This window comes from Ammospiza nelsoni, chromosome 1 (genome assembly GCF_027579445.1).
Source record: "Ammospiza nelsoni isolate bAmmNel1 chromosome 1, bAmmNel1.pri, whole genome shotgun sequence".
NCBI lineage: Eukaryota > Metazoa > Chordata > Aves > Passeriformes > Passerellidae > Ammospiza > Ammospiza nelsoni.
The window spans coordinates 17917755-17942906 of NC_080633.1; the positions used below are offsets into that span (position 1 = coordinate 17917755).

At 39.4% G+C, this 25152-nt stretch overlaps 2 protein-coding genes across 7 annotated transcripts; one reads left to right on the forward strand and one right to left on the reverse strand.

The window, feature by feature from the left end:
* Window positions 1-5367: 5367 nt before the first annotated feature.
* THNSL1 (threonine synthase like 1) lies at window positions 5368-10666 on the reverse strand. Of its 6 annotated transcripts, none has more exons than XM_059484094.1 (3): window positions 10611-10666; window positions 8802-8893; window positions 5368-8304 (listed from the first exon to the last, which is right to left on the reverse strand). In XM_059484094.1, the coding sequence occupies exon 3, from the start codon at window positions 8254-8256 to the stop codon at window positions 6031-6033; it is 2226 nt and encodes a 741-aa protein (XP_059340077.1). In that variant the 5' UTR covers window positions 8257-8304; window positions 8802-8893; window positions 10611-10666; the 3' UTR covers window positions 5368-6030. The 6 variants fall into 6 exon arrangements, with proteins under 6 accessions (XP_059340077.1, XP_059340086.1, XP_059340095.1 ...); XM_059484103.1 differs by having other exon boundaries at window positions 5368-8307; window positions 10611-10626; XM_059484112.1 differs by having other exon boundaries at window positions 8781-8893; window positions 10611-10624.
* A 276-nt stretch (window positions 10667-10942) lies between these two features.
* On the forward strand, window positions 10943-24499 carry ENKUR (enkurin, TRPC channel interacting protein). The gene is made up of 5 exons (XM_059479600.1): window positions 10943-11100; window positions 14459-14604; window positions 16528-16748; window positions 18485-18631; window positions 22039-24499. The coding sequence occupies exons 1-5, from the start codon at window positions 10958-10960 to the stop codon at window positions 22210-22212; spliced, it is 831 nt and encodes a 276-aa protein (XP_059335583.1). The 5' UTR covers window positions 10943-10957; the 3' UTR covers window positions 22213-24499.
* The last annotated feature ends 653 nt before the right edge of the window (window positions 24500-25152 follow it).

Sequence of the window (25152 nt, forward strand, 5' to 3'; positions counted from 1 at the left end):
TTGCTGGATCACTCTTCCTCTGCTACGTGGAACAGCTCTTTATTATCAATTTTTCTCCAAAGATGGTTCATTTAGGCTGATTCTTCTTTCACTAAATTAAGCAGATTCTGGTTTTTGAGTCTCTCATGCCAGTGGTTCTTTTTAATACTTTTATTGCTCTCATGACTTTTCTGTCCAGCTTCCCAGCATTACTGAAAATTGTGACTATTGAAATTGAACAGAATATTCTTCCAAAAGGTTACACCAAAGCCAAATACAGACAGCAGTATTTCTTCCCTGGCAATATTCCCACTTCTAACCTCAGGATCTCACTGGTCCTTTTGGCCACAAGGCATGCTGAAATTTCATGCTCAGTTGAGAATGCACATCATCTCCAGACACCATTCAAAGTCAGCATTTCCTATCACAAATTATTTCAACTTGCTAAGTATGTTCTCAAACCTCTGTTCTCCTAAAAACACAGGTCTACTTTAGGCCAGAGTGAAATGCAAATTGCTTACAGCTCCTAACCAAGCAATTAATCTTGCTCTGATTAAGTGGCTCCTTAGTATTTAAGTTTTGTGGCATCTGGAGATTTGAACAGTCATTAATTTATTTCCTCCTATGTTCTTAATAAACTCATGGTTAAGAGCCAAATCTTGTGTGAACTCACATAACAAATCTGTTCAGTCTTTTCTTTCTAATTTACATTTTGAGTTCTTTCAGGCTTGACTCAATTATTGTCATAATGAATTTTAAATCTGGGGGTGATACCCTCCATGTTTCTATAATAACAACTCTTTAAAATAAAAGGAACTATTTAAAAATCTAAGTCTATTCCAAATACCAGTGACAAAATATCTAAATAAAATGCTAGAGTAACAATTCCTGTGCTATGTAACTGATTTTGTGAAACTTGAGATACACTTTTTATGAAAAATGTGTTCCTATGTTGTGCAAGGAAAACAGAGTGGCTGCTCCCCTTGGTTAAATTTTATAATATCAGACACATGCAAGTAAATCAGGTTTTACCTTAATTCTACTGAATAATTTTCCTATACTGCCAAGAAGGAGACCAGACAGCATCTTAAACACTTATCAGGAAATAAAGTCTTCTCAAGTAAACTGAGCAAACAGCTTAGATCTTGGTCCACATTGAGAGATCCACACTGAGACACTTGGCCCACACTGAGAGATCTTGGAAAGATTTAGTTCTCTCTAAGTTGGAGAGCAAGACCACGACAGTTGTCTTTTAGATTTCTACATTCTGAAAAAATCTGAAGAAACAAGCTGAGCACATTTGTAGCTGCTGTGAAAACACAGTGACATTTAAATCCTCCTTAAGCTGCTAATACATTTTAGAATCAATGGCCCACTCACATTAATTCACTGACATTAACTGCTCATTGGGGTTTCAACCATTCAAGTAATTTTTAAGCCCATGATCCTGAAATGATGTTAGCAGTGTACCAAAGTTGCTCCACATCAGCTAACAGACAACTAGCTCATCTCTCCACAGAACTAAACATGAATAAAAAACATTAAACTATCAGAGATTTCCTTTTCCATACTAATCCTCAGAATACAGGCCTTTCATGCAGCACTGGACAAGTCTGTGGTGCAATGTAAACAGTCTTTAGACATTTGCTGATTTGATCTGTGTTTCCTTTTTTACACATCCTTCCTTCCAGAATGATGCACATTATCACACTAAAATCTTAGTCTCAGCAAAGTGAATTACTACATTATCACCAACTATACCCCAACTTTCAAGGAAACACATCTTTCAAGACTTAAAAATATCAAACTCTGAAACCACTTATTTTAGTGGATTTTCTTTATAGCAGATTGGTAAGAACTTTCAAACATATTTGCAAACAAAGAGCTATAGTGCTATATAAATCCTGCAGTGTTTATTTAGGAAAAAATACAGTGGATAGAAATGAGTAATGTGTATTTCAGGTATGCCAAATATGATACACTTATTAGCAATATCTGTTCTTGATGTCCTTGAAAGCAAAGCTGACCTTTTGAAAAACAAGAATCTTCCCTCTAGAGTTCCATCAGATAAAATATTTCATCACCTCAAAAGTGTAAATAGCAATTATTTTTATATCATAAAATACTAAGAAAACAGAATTATCTTCTGATGTTCTATTCATCCTTTACCTCATGTCTTCTCCCTGACAAGAAGGGCTGTGACTAAAGGCAAGTAATGAGCACCTGGTACATCTGTAAACAAAACAAAGTATTTTCCACATAAATATTCTTATAATAAAAAGTGTAAATATATATGTTGTGTCTCTCCTTACATTTGTTAAATTTGTCCCTGAGGTTTTTCATATAGTAGGAAGTGTTCAGCCAAGATTTATCTATACAGAAGAATACCAGCTTAACTAAAGCAATGCTTTTACTCTGGGTCAACAAAGCAAGTGGAAATGTGTAGCTCTGCATGCTCACACTCTCTGTCAAATTGGATTTTATCAATTGATACTGCAACATCCTGCTAGACTAATAGGAGCAAACTGTGTATACAGCAAACCTAAATGGCTTAAGGAATCTTACTAACCAGCACAATGTAGATTTGCTTTTCTGTACCATTGGCACACTACTTTGCCTTAATAAGTTAATAGGAAATAATGTATGACAGCATCCAGGGTGCACAGTGTCTGCACGCTCAACACACAGGATGAAAAAAGGGCACTTATGCAGAGTCTTTAATGCCTTCTGAATCTTTCATAATTTTGATGGTGGGGGAAAAAAGGACCATATCAGTAGCAGATTTGCTGAGCCACAGTATATCACTGACACTAAGAAAATCTGGGCTAGGAAGAAAGGAGGATTGCTTCCCTCACTATCCTCTGTACCCACAGCCAGCTATTCTGAGCATGCTGGAAATTTTTTTCTCTTCCATTGCTGCAAGCCCTGCAGGACAGAAGATTGTACACCACAGCTACCAGAACACAGCATTAGCACCAGCTCAAATACTGTGTACATCCAGGATCACAACACTACTGCAACATTTTATAATGTTCATTACTAGGATCCACAAGAAGATGTAGTGCAGGAAAATAGTTCACTGAAGTTACTGAAGTCCAAAAAATAATTATTTTTTTAAATTAGTAAATACTATATTGTAAAAGCCTTTAGGCATTCTGAGAAATGTATTAATATTGTATGTGTTCATTAACCACTGCCCTTGGACACTCTAAGTCCCCAGTGAAAGCCCTTACCTAAGTACAAGTGCTCATTTTTTTACTTATTTAGTTTATATTGACTGCTATAATGGCTCATGTGATAGGAAAGCAGCAACCAGAAATTCAAACCATGCTTGGGCTACTGCCACAAACTTTAAAATAATTTAGTCATGCCAAAATAAATCTCCTGCTAGTTTAGCTCTGACCAGTTTATCTAACACTGAGTTATCTCAGGGTAGGATGTTGGCTTCTAGTCTTATCTTGTTTAGAATCTCAGCTCTTCCCTTTCTTCTACAAAAACAAGCTCTTTGAAGATGTTTCTATAAAGTATTGTAGCAGTTTGTGACAAACAGCCCTGTGATTTAAATGGCAATAAGCCCCAGGGAACCAAGTACTGCAGGATTTCCACAGAGTCCTTATGCTGAAACCAAGCCCTGTCCCAGTAATTCAGTCCAGGCAGTTGGGTTTGTTTGGTTTTGGGTTTTTATTTTCAAGGTTTAGAATTCTGGTTTTGTACTGAGCATGTCTAGAGAAAGCATTAAATTTTTTCCCACTTGGAATTACTGTAAGAATCAAATTGAAACAGAGAAATACAAGGTGGATGCTCACTCATCACTGATACAAGCAGTGCTCCTTTCTTGGCAATGTGCTTATGTAAGGACTTGGATTTTTTAAAAATTACATAATCATGGTCTTTTCCATGTTGTATTTGGAAAATGATGAAAATTCCCCTGCCCTATGAGGACATGGAGTCTGATCTTTTCATACTACAGGAGGTTCAGTGGGCACTTCAGCACAGTTATCCAATACTTCAGTGGTGGTTAGGAAGAGATTGGAGGTTCTCTCTTCACAAGGAGCCATATGGAAATGACAAGGGGCAGAGGAGAAGGTTGCACCAGGAGAGGTTCATTTTTGTATAAGAAAGAAATTTTTACAGTGAGAACACTGGAACAATATCCCAGGGATGTGGGAGAGTCTCCATTGCTGGAAGTTTTTATGACATAACCAGAGAGGATGCCAGATAATCTCATCTGGGCTCCCTTTGTCACAAAAGGTTGGCCCAGATGACTTATTCAGGTCACTTCCAACCTGGTCTGTTCACAATTCCATAAAAACAAAAAGTTATTTTTCAAAGTTACTGCAGAAATAGTGAAAAAGGTTTTAGCAAAGAACTACAATGGTCCTAAAAAAGTATCTAAGAATGGGGGAATCTAGAAAGCTACTGTATCACACCCCTGTTCTCAGCTACATTTAATAACACTCCATACATATTCACTGTGGCAAAGGCATATCGTGCTGGGGACTTTTACCTTCAGCTGGAAAAAAAGACAATTCTTTAAAACAGTTTGCTAGATGGTGTCTTGTTCACTTCCAGTGTGGCAAAAAGTACAAGCAGGCACACAGAGGAAGCTGTCAGATATGATAATAGTTCAAAGCCTCAAGTGAATCCTGACATGTAGGAAATGCTGCCTATTGAAGAAGCAAAAAAAGGTTATCAATTACCAGATTATTTGAATCTTAGTGGGAAACATAACTTCCCATAGCTATATGTCCTTACATCTGAAGACTCTTAGCTCTTTACCTCTAACTGCATGCCACTTAAACCTTTCAATACATCATTTTACCATTTCTCATAGTATGAGATGTAGTCAATGTCCTTGTGAAATATAATCTTCAATTAGTAGAATACATTTGTCCACAACCACATGATCTCCTAGGACAATCCAGTCTAATTTTTCTTCAGAAAAAAAAAAACAAACAGCAAAGTGCCTGTCATTAGCAAAACCACACAAATGTATTTTGGGTTACATAATGAACACTTCTGATGCTATCAGACTGGAATTCATCCTTCACTTTCCTTGATGAGATGCCAAGTAATTTGGGAAGCTTCTTTTTTACATTAATTCATGCAAAGCTCAAATAGAATAGAACATCAAGGAAATTAACTTAAGAAAAGTATGAAAACATAAGTAATTAGAACAAGAAAAGCTATATGATCTCCAAGATAAAACATAATACAAAAAAAATATATCTAAATAAATAGTGAAGTCTGTTTCTTATTTAAGAAGACAGCTGTTACCACTATCAGATTCTTCTATAGTACTAAAAAAGGATTTTAAAGTTGAAAGTTCAAATAAAAAACGTCTAGGAAAGAGACTACAAGACGTTTGAGAAAGAGGCACACCTCAAATATATTAAAAATATTTAATTAGGCATTCTATTTGACACAGGAAAATATTTGTGAAAAAAAAGCATTAAAAACAAAATTACCAGATTTTATATTTAGACACTGGCAACACAATACATAAAAAACATTATACAAGAAGGTAATAGATCACAAAATTCAATGGTTCAAGGATTAACAATACAAGGGTATTTTAATCTTTGTAGTGAAATCAACTGTCATTAGTAACATATGAACACCATTATATCATTATGTTTCAGTGCCCTAAGTGAAATGAGTTAAAGTTTAATTAAACATCCACTGACCAAAGGTTCACATCATTGTTGCAGCAAAACCAGAGCTATTAGTTCCAGAAAGGTCAGACTTCATTATCTGTCTCTTTCCATTGAGGATGCTTCAGCACTGCCAAGGAGAGCCAGCAGTGCTGGCATCTCTACTGTGTATGATTTGCAAAGTGGTATTCCAGTTTTTTACACTCTAGATTCACAACCTTTCACTGCCACTAGAAATCTCACACATGTTACTTACAAATACTGTTGAAAACTTGACAACTGAATATAAAACTGTGAGATGTGCTGTGGACTGGACACAGGCCAGATGAATGATGGCTTTCATAAAGCATGCAGCTTGTTAAGAAGGAATTGCAATTGTGTTCATTGGATCAGTTGCTCAAAAAACTTTCATAAAATGATTTTGAATTAAGGTTTCTATATGGGACATCAGCACACTCATATCAGCAGCACAGACCTGGTGATCCCCATTTCCTGTCTTTTTCAGGGTCTCCAATAGGCCCCAGTGGATTGGAGGCAGAGCGCTGTAAGAACTCAGCAAGTGAAGCTGACTTAATGGATTCTGATTTATTTCTGCAATCCTCAAGGCCCTCAAGATAGCAGGTGCAAACTTAGAATAATGAGCTGTAGATGAAATAATAATTGGGCAAGTTCTATCTTGTAATCGATCTGCAACTACTTTAGCAACAGCTGTGTGTGTATCCAAAATATATCCTGTAGTACTGTACACAGAGTGAATGGCAGCCAGACAGTCCTCATCAGAGCACCAGCCAGCCACTAAGTCCTGCTGAAGCTTTCCAAGTAGATCTTTCTGCAGCTGGAAGTGGCCTTGATTTTCCAGCTGATTAAATAATTGTGTCACCAGTTGTCCATCTTCATTAGCAATCAGGTGTAAGTATCGCTCAAGATTGGAGGACTTCAAAATATCTACCGCTGGTGAAAAACTGGAAATTAATTTTCTTCCCCTCAAATCATAAACACCTGTTCTTATGAATTCAGTCAAAACATTGTTTTCATTGGAAGCACAAATACATTTCCTGATAGGAATTCCCATCATTTTAGCATAGAAAGCAGCTAAGATGTTGCCAAAGTTTCCCGTAGGAATGCAAATATCTACAGGGCTTCCAAAAGAAATAATACCCTGATGAACGAGATCAAGGTACGCAGAGGCATGATAAACTATCTGAGGAAGCAGTCGTGCCCAGTTTATGGAGTTTGCTGCAGCTAAAGCTGTTCCATATTCTACTGTAAGAAAGCCAGTAAAATCAGAATTAGTAAAGATTTGCTTTATAGCTGTCTGGCAAAAATCAAAATCTGATTTGACACCCACTGACCAAGCATTTTCCTTCTGACAGCCAATCATTTGTGATTTTTGAATTGGGCTTACTCCATCCTCAGGAAAAAAATTCATCAGAGCAATTCTCTGTTTGTCAGTGTCATGGAGACGACTAAAGCCATCCAGAACAGCACTCCCCGTGTCCCCAGAAGTAGCTACCAGAATCAAGTAATTGCAGCTTCTGGGAATGCAGTAGGCAAATAAATGTGGCATCAACTGTAATGCAAAATCTTTAAATGATGCTGTTGGTCCATGAAATAACTCAAGAAGGAACTGATTGCCTGCTAGATGCCTAACTGGGGCAACTTTAGAACAACTAAAGTTTTCTCCATAAGCAGTTTCAACAATTTCTGCCAGCCTAGAAGCAGGAATATCAGCAGGATGTATGCATCTTTCTAGTATCACCTGGGCTCTTTCAACATAAGTTGCTTCTATCAGACCTTGCCATTCTTCAGCAGTGAATTTTGGGAGTCCTCTCTCAGGAACAAAGAGTCCCCCATCAAGGGCTAAGCCCTGAATAACAACATCACTGAAATAGAATTTATTAGAGTCTTCTTCTGTACTCCTTCCAGACCTACTAGACCTTGTTGAAATGAAAGTTTCCAGTTCTGAGTCTTGGTATCTCTTCACAGCATCAAGTACCTTTTCTGCCACGACCTCTGCAGCAACATCCCCACCACAAAGAACACGAATGTCAAACCACCTTTTGTAGAACTGCTTCCTAAACTGGAGCACATCTTTGAGAGAAACACCAGGAGACAGCCCCACGATGCGATCCATCTGCTTTGATTTCAGCCTACTCATAATGACTGATGTGGGCACATCCAGATACACAATTATTCCATTCTTCTTGATGTGCTGCATGCCAGCAGCATGCATTGGATTGGATCCACTAAGGGAAATGACACTTCCAGATGCTGAGAACTTCAACAGGGCTTTTCCTTCCTCCTCTAGAAATTCCTCATAACCCACGTCCTGCAGTTTTTGTGACACGCTCATGTTCCAGGTTGTTTCAAGGACATCATCATCTATGTCTATGACAGGGCAATCCAGTTTCTGGCCCACTATTCTCCCAGTCGTTGTTTTCCCAGCACCTGGAGGTCCCATCAGGATAATATTTTTCTTTCCAAGAAGAGAATGACTTGAGAACCATGACTTCCATATTTGTGCAAATGCAACAGGTCTTGAAAACGTGAGTTTTAAACACATGCTAGAAAGACTGTTTTGGGTTATTAGTCTTAAAGGCGGATATTGAAAAACGGGAAACATCTTCTGATGAGTTATTGTGGGTTTTTTCCAACTTGACAATCCACTTAACTGCTTCAGAAAGAAAACAAAAAAACAAACAGTAACTAGTCCTTCAGCAAATATCTAAGAAAAAGCCCTCGAGGATATAAAATTCAGAACAAGAGATCAAATATAAATCCAGCAATGACCTCATCAGTGCCAAGGAGGTATTTTTCAGAGTAAGACTCATTTCCCCCTCCTGCTTAATTCCAGCTTGTTTCCACTGACAAACCCAACATGAAAAAGTCCATGTCCTCAAGGTAAAAAAAGACATCCAAGCCTAACACTACAATACTGTTCGCAAATAATATTGCTCATAGGAATTAAAAAACAATTTGTTTTTCTTCTAGAAGACTTGCTTTTAACTACACATTTATAAGTAACAATAAACTAGGTTACCTTCTTGTAATCAAAATGTTACCAAAATATGCATTTGTCCCACCTCCCAAGGAAACTTTGATTATTTTTAATCCTTTGTTTTTAAAAAAAGCAAATGCAAGACTCACTTAAATACACAGATAACTCACAGTCCTGTGCAACAGCAAGGCTGGATGAGTTGCATTGAAATCTCTTCTGAAGGGATGGAAACCAAGCAAGGGATTTTTGAAGAACTCCTATACTGGAATTGTATTGAATGTAATTTGGGAATGGAAAGAGGAGGAGAAAGAGACAGACAGAGAGAAATCATGAGGACTCTCTAACAAAAAAGTAACTAAGAAGGATGGATTTCCAACAAAGTAAGAGACTCCCAACATTGTGCTTTTTACTTAGAGAAATAAACACTAATATCAGCACTAATTGGAGCACATGATTTGTCTGCAATATTTAGAGCAAAAGGGAAAAGACTCAAAATCTCCCTAAAACTGTGAGGGGGGCAGGGGGAAGAGCATTTGCTCACTACTATGCAGAGTTGAGTTTGCAAACAGTAAATCTCTGTGTCTGCACCCAGTGTTGTGACCTGGAGGATATGCTGTAATTACAAGGCAAAGATCAGAGCAGAGATGGGCATATAATGCTATCCAGGTTTTTTCTTCAATCCTTGTAAAGTATAAGGGGAGCATCCTGTGTAAATGCAATATAAGGGTTTTATAAATCTTTAATAAAAAAAGAGTTTTAGAAATCTTTATAAACCCTTAATAAAAGTAAAAACAAACTGCAAAGAGTAATTGTAATATCCAGTATTGCTCTAAAAGTGTATTGCAATAGTAAGCGCTCTGGTGCATATAAAAATATGTATTTTTATTTTTTTTTAGGGACAGAAAGAGATCTTCATATTAAACTTGCATGATGTAAAAAAGTTATATTCAGGAGTAAATAAACCCAAAACCAGTAGATTTTAGTGACTTTATTTCTTGAACATAAGAATCACTTCAAGCATTGTGTGTGTGAACTAAGGGAGTGAGAACCACACAAACCATGCCAAGCCTGCCATGGCCTGCTCCACTTCACGTTAACTTTGAGCTGCAGTCAGTTGGTGTGCATTACTCAGATAATGGGTGTAACATCTGGGCTGCCTTATGAATTTTGGCCATAGATAGTTTAAAATCAACTTGAGTTTTGCACTCACCCATATAAATACATGTACATAGAAGACCGCAAGCATTGAAAGCAACCCATTTTTTGAAATTAATTTTTGTCCACTGGCAAAACTTCAACAGTAGAAGCAGCCAAATGATCCACCCACCCCACTTTAGATACAAACTCCACGCCAAAAGGGTGGGGTTGTTGCGGCAGAGCTTACACCCATACCTCCAGTAACGTTTTGCTTTGGCTATTCAGCTCCACATAGACAGCACCGATATATCTTTAGGCGTGACCCACAATTTTAACAACCACTGCGGGTGACAGGTGCTCTAGTGAAAACTGGGCCTTCCTACTTGCATAGACACAAGACCAGCCCCCGCACCAAGCTCCCGCAGCGGCTCCCTGAAGGAGTCAAAGCGCGGATGGGAGGAGGGAGGACGAGGAGGGAGGACGAGGAGGGAGGGAGGCGGACGGACCGGACCTCACTCACCTACCCACCCAGTCGGCCGGCTGGCACTGTCCCCCCAGGCTGCGGGCTGCCACCTGCGCTCTCCCTGCCCTGCCCTGCCCTGTCCTGTCCTGTCCGGCCCATTCCCCTCGTCCGGGCTGGGTTCCACCCCCATTCCCCTGGTCCCGGCCGGGTTCCACCCCCATTCCCCTGGTCCCGACTAGGTTCCACCCCCGTTCCCCTGCTCCCGGCCGGGTTCCACCCCCGTTCCCCCGCTCCCGGCCGGGTTCCACCCCCGTTCCCCTGCTCCCGGCCGGGTTCCACCCCCGCCCCCCGGCGCCCTCAGCGCGGCGCGCGCACGTACCGGCGGGGGCGGGGGTTACCGCTGCCACAGGTGCGCGCACGCGCAGTCCAACGGCCCTCCCCGCCCCGCCTCCCCCCGCGCCGCGCGGTGCCGGCAGCAGCTGCGCCTGCGCGGCCGTTCCGCGCCGGGCGCCGGAGCGGGTGGCGGGGGTGGCCCCGCCCCTCATGGCGCCGTTCCCCGGCGGTTTCCCCGGTAACCGACAACAGCCGCCGGCCCGCCCCGAGCCCCGAGCCCCTCGGCGAGGCGGCGCTTCCCCGGTCCGAACCCCCCAGCGGGGTGGGTACCCCGCGTCCAGAGCCCCGCAAGCAGGCGAGCGCTCCCCTGTCCCGGGCTGCCGCGGCGGCAGCATGGCCACGCAGAGCGCCCCGGAGGGCGCCTGTGAGTCGCCGCCCCAGCCGAAGCCGCCCGCCAAATCTGACGGGTATGTGGGTGTCACAGAGCTGCTTGCGGGCAAGGGTGGCTGCTCCTGGCAAGGCAACGCATCTAACGGGTAACAGGTTTTAAAAACCCCCAAACAAACTAGTTTTTGCATAGTTACTCCGCCTCCTAAGGAATCACTAGCATTAGGAAGGGCAGTGAGGTACTGGAGTGTGTCCAGAGAAGGGCAGCGAACCTGGGGAAGGGTCTGGAGCACGAGTCCGATGAGGAGCAGCTGAGGGAGCTGGGGATGTTTAGCTGGAGAGAAGGAGGCTCAGGGGTGATTTTATCTCTCTCTCTCTCTACAACTGCTTAAAAGGAGGGTGTAGCCGGGGGGGGTTGGACTTTTTTCCTAGGCAGTTAGCGACCGGACAAGAGGGCATGGCCTCAGCTGCACCAGGGCAGGTTTAGATTGGACATTAGGAAGAGATTTTTCTCAAGAATGGTGATCAGGTGCTGGAGTGGGCTGCCCGGGAAGGTGGTGGAGTCCCTGTCCCTGGAGATGTTTAAGGAAATACTGGATGTGGTGTTTAGTCTAGTTGACAAGATGATGTTGGACTTGATAATTCAGAGGTCTTTATCAGCCTAATTGATTCTGTGATCTGAGGGTTTACAGTCTGCTCCAAGAAGTGATGATTTAAGTTTGGTGTCTTCAGTGACATCTTGTTAGTTCATAATTTACAAAGCACCCCTTCTGTGTTCAGGAATTACATGACATCTTTGTTATTTGCACTTAGTGAGCAGCTGAAAAGGTGGGCTTTCCAGTTTCCATGCTTACCATATTTCAGCTGTATCCTCTGACATTGTTTCTTTTGCTTCCTTTTCTTACCTCTTGCCTTAAAAATGTAAGAAAAGGCCTTTTGCCAAGAGCTATGCAGACGTGTTGTTTTTTTTCAAGTCCCTATTTATATAAAAGGCTGTTATGCTTAACATCTTTAGCGAAAGGGTAGGTTGTAACTCAATAGCTTTAGAACAAGCAGATGTATCAGTGACACTCATTAGAAGAAAGATAGTTATCCTGTTTCAGGTTAAAGGTTCAGACTTGTGAGATTCCTAGTTCTGAATCTTTCCCATGTAAAAGTAGGTCTTTAAATTTTGTTTATTTTCATTGTGAATGGATATAGTTTTGAGCAGATACTTTTGAAGACAGAGGAAGGTGAAAGGACAATATGTTGAGGCATGAACACTAAATCCATTCCTGCCTTAATACCGTTCAGAGATTTGGATACTCCATGACCATTAGGTTCAGTTTAGGCAAGAGATTCCTTGGCTTAGATATAATCTGACTAAATCCCCTTCTGATCCCATTGACTTCTATTGTCACCACACTTGCAGCTTAGGTTCACAATGTGTCAAATATTCAGCTGGTAACAGGACTATCGAACCTGGTTAATAGCATGATTTGACCAGTTTTAACTAATGCATACAAAATCTACTTTTTTTGTATGGGTTTTTTTCCCAAATGAAATCATATGTATTTCACTCTCAACTGACTGCTACTGCTTATGAAACCACAGCAAGCATCCTCATTTTCCCCGGCTTTGATATCTCAAGTTGACACTTAAGGAATAGGTATCATCTTCTGTCTTCTTACAGATGTATTGTCTCTTTTTCCCTTGCTGAATGATGAGCAGATTAGATTCTGAGTTGCTCATAACCATGGTATTTTCCTTGCAACCCTCTCTAACCCTGTGATATTGAGCCACTTCCTTGATCTGGAAGGTCACTGAAAAGATAAAAGATCCCCCATCTCTTTGCCCAAAGGTGTCTATAGCTGTCTACAAATGATGGCTTCACCTCATGCCAGTATGTAAGAAACTCAGTGTCTTCTCATGCATTTTCTCATTCCAAGACTGTGCACCTCACTAGGTCAAAATTTGCATAAAGCCAGTGCCTTTCACTCCCCTGTGCTCATGATGCCACTTCTAGAAAATGGTGAAGAATACTGTTATTTATCAATTTGGTGGCTTTGTGCAGTGTCTATAGCTGTTTGCCATAAATTTAACATGAAAAGAAAAAAACCTTTATTCCTTATAATTAGAAGTATTTCAGGAAGTATATATGATCTTATGCAGATAATCCTCTCTCTGATTTTGGAGACCAAATTGCCAAAAAACAAAATAAGTCCACAATTTTGATGAAGTCCTCTGACATGTTCTAATGTTATGATCAAGTACAAATACATTCATGGGACATTTGCAGCTCATGGACAAGAGCTTTTATCAGTGTTGCTGCTGTGATACATGTTCAGTGACCCAGGATTACATCGTTTCTTTCTTCCTATTTCACTATTTCCATAGAGTGGACTGCACTATATGTAATCTTTTTTTGTTCTTTTTTATCCTTACTTGAAAACATGACATTGTTTTTCTCACAAACACGTTTTTTTCTGTAAAAGAAGCACAATTTTTCATAAGCTTTTGTCTGCCACACATGATATGTTTTCTAAAGATGGGCAGATGATAAAAGTACAGTGAGGGAGCCTTCACTTCAGGAGCAGGGAGTTCTGCTTCCTCAGGCAAACATCTGTGGCAGCTCAGTCCTTCAGATAGAGGCAAGATGTTGCCAATCAGCTAATGATCAGCATTTGGCTGCTTTTGGAGATTTTGATTAAAGCAGAAGTTATCATGCCATATGCAACATTAGATCAAAACAGCAGTGTGTGCATACCATGTTCATACAGCTTTTCATGTCTGAGCCCTCCCTGATTTTCACATCAGCTGTTTGAGTGCCAGACCCACCCCTGGTTACCATTGTAGAGGATCACAGCTCCTGTCTGTGTAACATAAGGAATCTGCAGTGTGCTGTGCTATTTCAGAGCAGTCACCCCCTCATCTCTCATAAGTGTCTGTAACAGATGGTTCAGCTGGAACACTGAGACAGTGATACAGTGGACACTAATAAGGAAAACTGATGATCAAGGACATCCTGTACAATTCTTGACTGCATTTGACATCTTTTCTCAAGCATAAATCATAGAATCATAGATAGTGCTGAGTTGGAAGGGGGGCCATTAGGATCACTGAGTCCAACTCCTGGCCCTGCACAGGACACCCCAAGAATCACATCATTGCATAAGGAATTCATGCAAGCAATACTCAAGTTTATTTACAAAATTAAGGTTTTGTTGGAATTCAGAATGTCTGTGTTCAGCATACATATTTGGTATTTATTTCCCCAAGTGTGATAATCCTGACCTCAGAGACACAAGAGCAGAAGGAAGAAGCAAGCTAGCTTCAGAACCAGAAAGCTGATTTATCAGTGCACTGCTAGATTTAGCCTTAGCATGGAGGCTGTGTGAATGATGGTATTTATTTGGGAGAGAGTACAAAACAAAACAGAGTAGGCTTTTGCCATGAGCTACTGCAAAAAGTATATTCTTTGAAGAACATTTTCTGACCCTTCTTTATGGATATTTTTTAACCTCTAAGGTATCTATCCAAACTTAGAGAACTTGTGAAACATGAAGCAGACAAAAATAAATCTCAGTGCAAAACTATGGGGCCAGCAAAAGTTGCAGTGCCATCTCCAAATGATTTTCTGCAGAAACGTTCCAAGGAGCCCAAGCTAGCACCAAGTAAGTGCAGACAGAAAATATATGCAGTGTAATGTATTTTTTAGAGTAGAGAGTTATATCTTCCTGTCCTACAGTACTATGTTCTGGGCAACTATTGGGTTGTAAAAACAGAAGTACTGGTTTGTGGGGTCAGTACCAGGACCCCTATTGTTGTTGGAGTCAGTACCTGTATTGTTGTGGGGTCAGTATCAGGACACAGCTGTTGTAGGAATGGGCTTTGTCACTTGTGACATTACACTTACTTACTGCCAAAGAAGAGCATGAACTCAGATGACTTGGATCAAATCATTATTTCTGGTAGTGATAATGAATTAGAGTTACGTCTAGTGGGAAATATGATGGGAAATAATTATTCTTAATTGCTTACTATAAGTGAGACTATTTAGGATACTGCTGAATTTCTGTTGGTGCCTTGGAGAAAAGATTACACTGAAATGGAAGAGAGTCTACATTCTCTGGAGAAAGGACTATGAGAAGTTGTTTACAAGGATTAGGAAGCAGCAAGAGCAGGGCTCTTCCCTAAGGAGAGATGTGTCAGACTTTGAGGGTATCCACCATGCACACTGGGCAAAGACCTCAGCAAGAGAGTGCAGTCCCACTATGTCAGGCAGGCCAGCAGAGCAGGGTGGGGAGCAAAGTCTGTCCTGTCAGTGTGTCCCACTGACCATCTGGCAAAATTGAGTTACAGGCCAGGTCCCTGCACTGACCCCATACAGCTCCTCAGGAGCAGGACTGGGGTCCCTGCACTGACTCCATACAGCTCCTCAGGAGCAGGACTGGGGTCCATTCACTGACTCCATACAGCCCATCCAGGAGCAGGACTGGGGTCCCTGCACTGACTCCATACAGCTCCTCAGGAGCAGGACTGGGGTCCATTCACTGACTCCATACAGCTCCTCAGGAGCAGGACTGGGGTCCCTGCACTGACTCCATACAGCTCCTCAGGAGCAGGACTGGGGTCCCTGCACTGACCCCATACAGCTCCTCAGGAGCAGGACTGGGGTCCATTCACTGACTCCATACAGCTCCTCAGGAGCAGGACTGGGGTCCCTGCACTGACTCCATACAGCTCCTCAGGAGCAGGACTGGGGTCCCTCCCCTGACTCCATACAGCTCCTCAGGAGCAGGACTGGGGTCCCTGCACTGACTCCATACAGCTCCTCAGGAGCAGGACTGGGGTCCCTGCACTGACTCCATACAGCCCATCCAGGAGCAGGACTGGGGTCCCTGCACTGACCCCATACAGCTCCTCAGGAGCAGGACTGGGGTCCATTCACTGACTCCATACAACTCCTCAGGAGCAGGACTGGGGTCCCTCCCCTGACTCCATACAGCCCATCAGGAGCAGGACTGGGGTCCCTGCACTGACTCCATACAGCTCCTCAGGAGCTGGACTGGGGTCCATTCACTGATTCCATACAGCTCCTCAGGAGCAGGACTGGGGTCCATTCACTGATTCCATACAGCCCATCAGGAGCAGGACTGGGGCAGACATGGCTGGGAGAGCTCATCCAGGTATTGACAGGTGAGATGGGGCTCCTGAGCCCAAGGGGGTGGGGTGGATGCCCCAGGTGAGACCGGTCAGGACCATTATTGCCCAAGGGCTCTGATAGTGAGCACCTCTACTAAAAGTAGTTATAATTACATTTGAAAAAACTACCACTGCAGTTAAGAGAAAATGAGTGACAAATTAGGAAAACCCATCTGAAACACCATAGTATTTCCTAGGTTATGAAACTTCTGTTAGGCCAAGCAAACATACCTCACAGTTCATTGACAGGCAGTTCTTTCATTGTAGATACTGTTGGGTTCTATTTTTATGTAATTCTGTACATAGTTTTTCCCTTTTGAAAAGTGTAATAATATGAAACAGCAAACCTCTTCAAATTTATTGCTGAGAATGTTTACATGTTCTATTCACAGAAAAAAAAGAAGAGGATGGTAAAAAATTGCTCCCATTATCAGTGCCACCCAGGACATACCACCCAGTTACTCGCACTAAAAAGAATTTTATAAGTAAAAATGCACTTGCTGTTATGACAGGGGAGCCTAAAAAGCCTCGACATTTTTGTGTTGATACAAGACAGGGAGATAAATATCTCCTTGAACCTTCAGGACTTTTTCCAAAATACATTAACAAAAAGGTATGTTTTATTAAATTATATTGGAAACACTATTCATAATGCCTATTTTAGTTTCACTGTTGCATAGATACCATGGCTGTTTGTGTTAGATCTCTTGAATTCATGGAGAAGAAATCACTGGCACTAGATTTGTGCCTTGCTTTGCTCTGTTCTCATTTGCTTATGCTGTCAGCCAAAAAAATTTGCAGAATGATTGTTCTAAGGCAATGGCATATGTCTTGCATTGGGAACCCAGGGAGCGTATAATGGGGAGACATGGAACTCTGTGATGAATGAATGTTTGCTGCTCAGAAAAGACAGGCAGGGAAGAAGAGAAGGAGGGTTGCTCTTTGAATGAAGGAGCTGTTCAAATATATGGAGTTCTTCTACGAAATTGGCAACAGGCTGGTTGAGCCTGTGGGTCAGAATCAGAGGAAAGGCCAGCAACTGTCAAAAGTGTGTTTTTAATGGAGCACCCAAAAAGGTGAGGAGCTGGATGAAAATCTCTTTAAGCAACTTGAGGAAATCTTCAGGTCACAAAGTAGCTTCTTATGGAAGACTTCACTCTCCTTGAAAGCTGCTGAAAGGATAACAAACACAATGGCATGAAAGCAATCAAAAAAGTTTCCTGAAGTATGCCAGCAACATCTTTCTTCACAGATGGTGCATGAGCCAATCAATGATCATGCTCTTCTGCTGCTTACAAACCAGGAAGAATTGCTCAGGGGTGTGATAATCAGCTGTAGTCTGGGAGGCACAGACCATGTGGCAGTTGCAGACCCCTCCTGTTCAGGGAGCCAGGTGGGCACTGACTGCTCAGGAAAGCAAACAGCAGCCTATTGAGGGTAACCCATGGGAGACAGCTCTGGAAAGCAAAGACCTTGGGAGAGCTGACATGCTATTAAGGAGAACCTCCTCTGTCCACAGGAACAGTCCATCCCTTGCCCAGGAAAACAAGATCTGTCAAGAGTCTGGCTTATCTAAACATGTAACCCATGACAGAGCATTAAGAGATGACAAAACTCATGACAGAAAAGATGCCAAAAAGAACCTGAAGGCCTTGCAGTACTTTTCCATGGCTAAAAATGTATATAAACAATACTAGTCATGGTGCTACCTGACACTAAAAGATTAGTGAATAATTTTGCATTTAGTAGAAAGAAGGTAGATTCTGATATCTTTTGGCTAGAGGAGCTTCATTTTCAAAGGTTAAGGCAAAATAGGTGTGTTTCCCCAAGAATGTCTGGGATATTCAGAAGTTATTTTTTTCTTCACTGAAACACATCAGTGTGGGATAGTTTATCCTTCTTAATTAGTCCAATTTTCATGTATGTGTTCTTGTATGTTGCAATGTTCAGCAAAAATCAGGATACAGGAAGGCCTTTCAAAGACATTCTCTAAGGAATGTTTCCAATCATAGAAGCTGACACTGTATAAAAATGTGAAATAGCTCACTATCATGAGCAGGTTTCAAACTCCTTGCTCAGCCATCTCTTCTTATGAATAGACATTTTGGATTCTGGATTCTGTTGTCTTCTAAAGTTGTGAAAATAAATTAAAGGGAATTATTTATATGTTTTTCTCAAGCTAAAAAGATTATCATGTTTGACAATTTTAAGAACGTGGTGACTTAGGATTTTAGTGCTCAGTAGCACAAATTGTCATTTCAAGCTATTTTTGCAAATGGATGGATGACAAGTATCTCTTTGTTTCCTTCTTAAAAGCACATATAAGGAATTTCTTCCTTCTCCTTATAGAATTATGGCGTTTTACCAAAATATGTGATACAGAGAAATGAAGAAATGAAGAGAGAGGAGGAAGAATACCAAGCCAATGTTTTGGAGCAACTCAAGAAGAAAGCTATGAAAGTACTATCTGAAGAAGAAAGGACAGATATTCTGAAGGTGCATATTCTGATTTAGTTTAATTAGTATAATGTCCAAAAGATTAAATGCAGTAATGTAGGTCCATATAAATAGTAAATTTTTTGGTTTTGGTTTTTGGTTTTTTAAGTGAAATGAATCAGTTGGCTACTTTTTCACTAGATGGAGCTGTAGAACAGTTGTATACAACTGAAAGGAACTTATTTAGCTACAGTTTTAATAGTTTTCAATTCCGTTTGGATCTTATTCACATTAATGAGTTGAAATTTCAGTGAAACTTCAAAGAGCAGAAAATCACTAATATGGATTTAGTGACACTTATTAATGGAGAAATTTTTTTTTCCTAATGCAGAATATTGCTTCTTTTACTGGCAGTTTCTGTCTTCACATTGTGACCTCACTGATTAAAGCATAGTGACTTGCTTTAAAATGTGGCAAAAAACCCCAGAATTAAAATGCAGTATAGTCATAGAACTATGACTGAAAATTTTGTATTTTGTCAAGTTGTTCATACAGTTTTTATTGCACAAGACTTTTAAAAGAGAATTTATAGTATAAAAGAAGTTGAGCATAAAACAGATATCCAGTATCTGACCTAGAACTGGAATTTTTCTTGACCACTTTTTAGACAAATTTCCTATGAAAATGAAGCTTATATGTCTGTGATGTCTGTATATCAGTCTGTCCCTTAATAACTTGATCTTAGCATTCACCTGAAACAAATTAATAGATAGATGGACAGCTCAAAGATGCTAAATGCCCACCAAAAAATATCTAGAGAGAAAACAATGTCTAACTTGCCTGTCTGAAAGGCAAACTGGTTAATTGGCAAGGTCTGAAATGTCCAGCACAGAGGTCTTTTGCATATACAACAGGCAGTAGAAGCTAGGAAGGAGTATGGGAGAGAGGTGAGGGTATTGCACTGACAGCAATATAAAGAACAAAACATATTTTTATGGTGAGAAAGGCATAGGACAAGCTGATGGTCCAACAAGTTAACAATGCAGCAAAAATATATGTGCAAAAAAGGCATGTGAGTTCAGCTGTTCACCATTCTGCATTTAGTTTGATTAAAATGATGTTCTATATTTTTCAAATAGAGGAATGTACTGGAATATTTTTTTCATTTTTAATTTTTTTAGATTGTTTTTATTAACTCAGTATTTCTTTTAATTTTTTTTTCAAAAACATTTACCTTTCCATGGGCTTATTTCTGCATTTATATTGTCAGGAGGAATTAGTGTCCCTAGGGTATGTGGCTTCTACCCAGTGCTCAGCTGTAGACATATGGGAACTTCTGTCCTTTAAAATAATTGACATTGCTAGTGAGCACATGTGCACTGTCTGATTTGAAAGAATACGTGGCAATGGCTGCCTGAGACCAAAAGCAAGCCTCATGACCTTACAAAAATAAAGGGAAGTAATTTGTGCCAACATTTTTTGAACTCTTCATTGTGCTTACTTTGGTTGGGATTTTATGATAATAAAAGAGAATGTTGATAAATGCAGTACATATTTCTCACTAATCCAGCATGTATTAGAATTCCATATATAGAGTTGGATATTCAGTTTGTGATCTAGCAGTAGGAATAGTAGTCAGAAAATTACATTGTTGGAGGAGCTGTGAAGGAGATTTTTATAGAGTCATGATCTGCTTTTGATCTCTCCACTTTGTAGGGATAGAGCAATTTTTATGAATGTATGCTATAATGTTTTAAAATTCAGTGTTTTCAATTATTTCCAAGCCAGTTCTTACTAATGTACACAAATAAGAATTGTTTAAAGAATCAATGAATGACTTTTTAATGAAAGTTTTTGAAAAGATGAGATTTATTTTTATGCCTATATATTTGTAAACTGTACCTGATGCCTGGTAGACTATGAAACCTACCAAAGTACTTTACAGCCTTGGATAGCAAAAACAAGAACCATTACCAGACAGTAGGTAAATATCCTTGTTGCTCTAAGTTTCACATGCAGCAGTAAAGTTTTTAAGCTTATGAAGATTGTTATAATGACCTTTATGAACAACACTTAGATGCTTAATATGAATATGCAAAAATCATGAATTGCCATGCAATAAATACTTTGATTTGAATTGTTAAAATATTAGTTCATAATAAAGATTAGATTTTTCTTAGTGTTGTCAGGAGAGTTCATTTTTTTTCCTAAATCAATTTATAGAGTCAACAAAAGACAAGTTTTTAAGCACAAGAGCCTTTGAGTTCTGAAGTAGAAACAACAGTCTTCAAAGCTAAATATATATAAAAATAAACCCTCTAACTTTAACTTCAGTATGTTAATCAGTTAGCCAGACTGTGAGAAAAATGTTTAATAATAATGGAGGACATGAGTTCGGAAATCACAGTGTGCCATAAAATCAGTGTGCCAATTGAATCCAGTTTTGGTTAGGGAGAAGAGCTGAAAACTTTGGTTCCCAAGAGAGTAATTTCACTTCTTTATTTGTGAAGATACATTTTGATATCCTCTAAGGTGGCAGAACTGAGAGCCATAAACATTTTGGAGAGCTGTTTTCTCACCAAGAGGCATGTTATTTTCTGATTGCTCTTTCAGTTCCTTATTAGTTGTGATTGTTAAGTTCACCCATATAGTTTTCTTGGGAGCGTTTGATGCACTGGGTAAACTCTACTAAATCCTCACATACATGTGGATAGAATGTGTAGATTTTGATTATATTTTTGAGGAGAGAAAGGAAGAGCAATGGTTGCGGTAATTGGAAGAAAGATATAAAGACAAGATGTAAATTTTATTTTTCTACCACTGTCTGGTTCCTTTTAGTGTATATTGGTGGATAAAAGTGTTGTCTGTGGTGTCTCTGCGTCTCTATGAATAAGTTTTGATTATAGCACTTTTAATTTTTTAATGTAGAATTTTACTCTCAAGGTTTTATATATAGAGGATATGGTCTATCTAGAAAGGTAATTCTTTGCACAGCAGCATGCAAGAAAGTAGTAGTTATTGAAATTATTGTTGATAGGGTCAATGACAGTTGGGGTTTTTACTCCAAATGATAAAAAAATTGCCCATAGTTGTTACTGTAATTGCAGATTAGAAGGGGAGTGCAATTACTCAGTATTTTTTCAAAGTAGTTTATAGAAGTTAAAGTGTCAGTTTGGTGACCATGGTCTGAACAAAGTCTCAATTACAGAAAATTAAGCTGGTGGTGACATGGCCTGAAACTTTGCTGAATTTTGCTGAATATCACTGGAGTTCCAAGTATCATAACTCTTAAGGATTTAATTGATTTGGTCCAATTAAGATGACTACACATTATTCATGTACTTATCTATTATTTTTACATTCCAGTAACACTTAGCATATGTAATATAAATTGAAAAAAAAAGTAGTTTATGTACATATTGTTCTTACTTTTTCTCATATATTTCCTTTTCATGTAATGGCACCAGGCACTGAAAAAGAACTGGGAGGAAATAAATCGTGCATATCAAGGTCTTCCAATAGTAACAGACACCAGGTACAAGCAGATGCATAAAGAAGAGCTGGAATTAAAGCTGAAACAACTGGAGCATGACATAGCAGCAATTGAGAAGCACAAATGTGTCTACATTGCAAACATGTAAGGATTGTTGTTCAGATATGGCCTCTTTTCTCCTTTTCCCCTGTCCATGCATCTCCAAGAAATGCCTCTCTAAATTCTCAGAAGATGCTACTGTCAACTATTTAGAAGGAAATACTCAACTAAGCATGTAGCATCTTAGAAAAGTTGTTACATATAACTCTCATCTATACCATTCCCCAAACATTTTGAAATAAAATGCTTAACTAAACTTTGAGTATGAATAATGAATTTAATTTTTTATTCTTTGTAATTTTTATTAACTACTAAGATTTCTATAAACATCATACAGAAAGCATGTAAAACACTGTTTCATATATTTGGAGTACATCTTTCCTTGCCTAGCCAAAACAAAGGGAAATAATTGGCTGCTGAAGACAGCTTGGTAAATATAACTTCAGGATGGAATGGCTTCTGGACTATATATTAAAGAGATGTTTAAAGATGTTAAAGATGTGCTTTACTTAAAAGCTTGAGTAATTGTATTTCTAAACAGCTTGGGTTCTGTATAACATTTTGTGTACTTATTTTTTGTTACCAAAACCAATTTTTAATGTGGAAAGCTGCAATAATACAGACTTTACACAATACAGACACCACATGTGTGTTTTTACAAGTACATAATTCTGTAATGCTATAGTAAATCTACAGTTAAATTAGAAAAATGTGTTTTGACTGGAATTATGTGTGTATTGTTAGAATGAAAGCAGAACACAGCTTTTTCTGTATGGTGTCAATCACTACCACCAGCAGCTGTTGTGACATCATCATATCTGACATCAGCAAAGGATAAAGTCAAAAATTTGAAATTAACTATGAAAATCCAAATTTTCCCATACATTGAGTTCCTTTCCTAAATTTTTCAGGGGATGGCTTTGAAGGCTTCACAGTGATTCTAGCTCTGTTTCTTGTGCATGTTATACTTGTCTATGACATGCACTAGGAACAGGTGGGTGAGCAGGAATGTGAATTTTCTTATTTGTAACTTATTGTTAAGCAATCGTGTTTATTTTTGAAGGATATAAGCTGGAAGAAAGCTGCAGATTTGTAAAATATGGATTTAAAAGAAATAAATGTGTCATTGAAAAGAATGACACACTGTATATTTTAATAAAACTACACTAAATTGTTAGCACTTAATAATATGTGGCATTATCTTCTAGCAAAGTACCTGATGCCCCTCTTAAGAAATTCAGTGTCATCAGAAAAGGCTGTTTCTTAGCTTGAAATTTAAAAAAAAGGGATTTGACTCCACAAGAGCATGCATTCCCACTGCCTCCCTGTCAGCCTTTATTTATTTGCAGACTGCCTAATTTAGTTTAGGATCAGCATTTGGTTCTTCCACTTATCATCAGTGCTAACTTTATGGAAATACAAAATCGGTGGTGGCCTATCCCAAAACTTGGGATGAGCAGCTAGGCCACACTTAGAAACATTCATCATTTACCAGTAGAAATGACTGGTTTTTAACATTGTAAGAAGTATGTTAATCCGTTATTGGGAAATGAGGAAGTGAATGGGAAGAGATGCAAAAAGTATTCCTGCTTAACAGAAGAGGAAGAGACAAAAGCCAGTGTCCTTCTGTAGCTGAGTGGACTGTCACTAGTGTCCTTCAACAATGCTGTGGCATTTTTTTCCTGAGCCTCATACAGCTCTTTGCAGGTAGATCATGAGACATGTGAATTGCTTCTGTCATCCTATGGAGAGGCTTTTGGTGTGTATTCCATGGGACCTGCCTATACCTCTGATTATGGAGAAAAAATATAATGAAAATCATTGAAAATGCACACAGAAGGGTAGTGTTCTTACCCTTTAGCTCTCTCTGGGAAATTTGACAAAATAAATTTACAGAATCCAAAGAATGTAACTCTGTATTTATATGTTCAGGAAATGCCAGTAATTGAAAGTATGATGTTCGTGAATCAAGTTATATGTACCATTGATATAACAAAATGAAAAAGGTGGATAAACTCAACTGTTCTGATGGAATTGTTCCCCCATAAAAGCTATTAAATATTAACAGAAACAAGTCTGTCTACAGGCTAAAAAGAAGCATTACCATTTGAAACATCCTTTAAATTCACTAGTCAGTTACTAATAATCAATGAAGTAACAAAGACTATAATCAAACTGCTTCAGTACTTCATAATTATAAAACTGGTAATTTTAAATTGTCCATATTAAATTGGATAACCATAATAAAACATGAAAAATGGGGCATGAATAATCTATTGTAACTCGGTAAGAGTTACATTCCCACAAACTGAAAATATTTCCTGTTGGAAGTTGTGCATGACAAAGCTGTGTATCTATTTTTTAAAAATAGCAACGTGAAATTATGATGAATATCTCACTGGCTTTTCTTGAGAATGAAACTATTTATATTCAGGAAGGAAGGGATCAGATATGGCATCGTCACAAACAGAGGGAGTTCCTGATTGCCTCGAGCAAACATCAGCTCTGACAGGAGCATGTGGGCTCCATGTGGCTGATCTTAGACCATGATGGCTTTTTGGGCTCTGTATGCATTCCTGGAGACTAAGTCTGGGACAGTTCTTCAAAACCTAGAGAGGTAACCTCATTCCCCTCACAAAATTCAGTGGGAAAAATGGGAGAAATTCACCACTGAATTCATTTTCCATAGTCTCTGTAGGCAGGTTTTTTTTTGTGGGAGAGTATGTTCTGACCCCTTGTATATTTTTGTAGAAAATTGGTACAGCAAACTGCTGCTGTGATGGCTCTGCCATGAAGCTAAAATCTAGTCCTTTCATTGGCATACATTTCAGGCAACACAATATATCTAACAATTTTAGACTTCATGAAGGCAGACATCTTTCAGATAAGAAAATTTCACATATATGCAGATTAATAGCATCCTAGATAAATGCTAGCCCTAGTCCACACTTTCATCCTCAGCTTTAGGATGCTTATAATATTAATGACA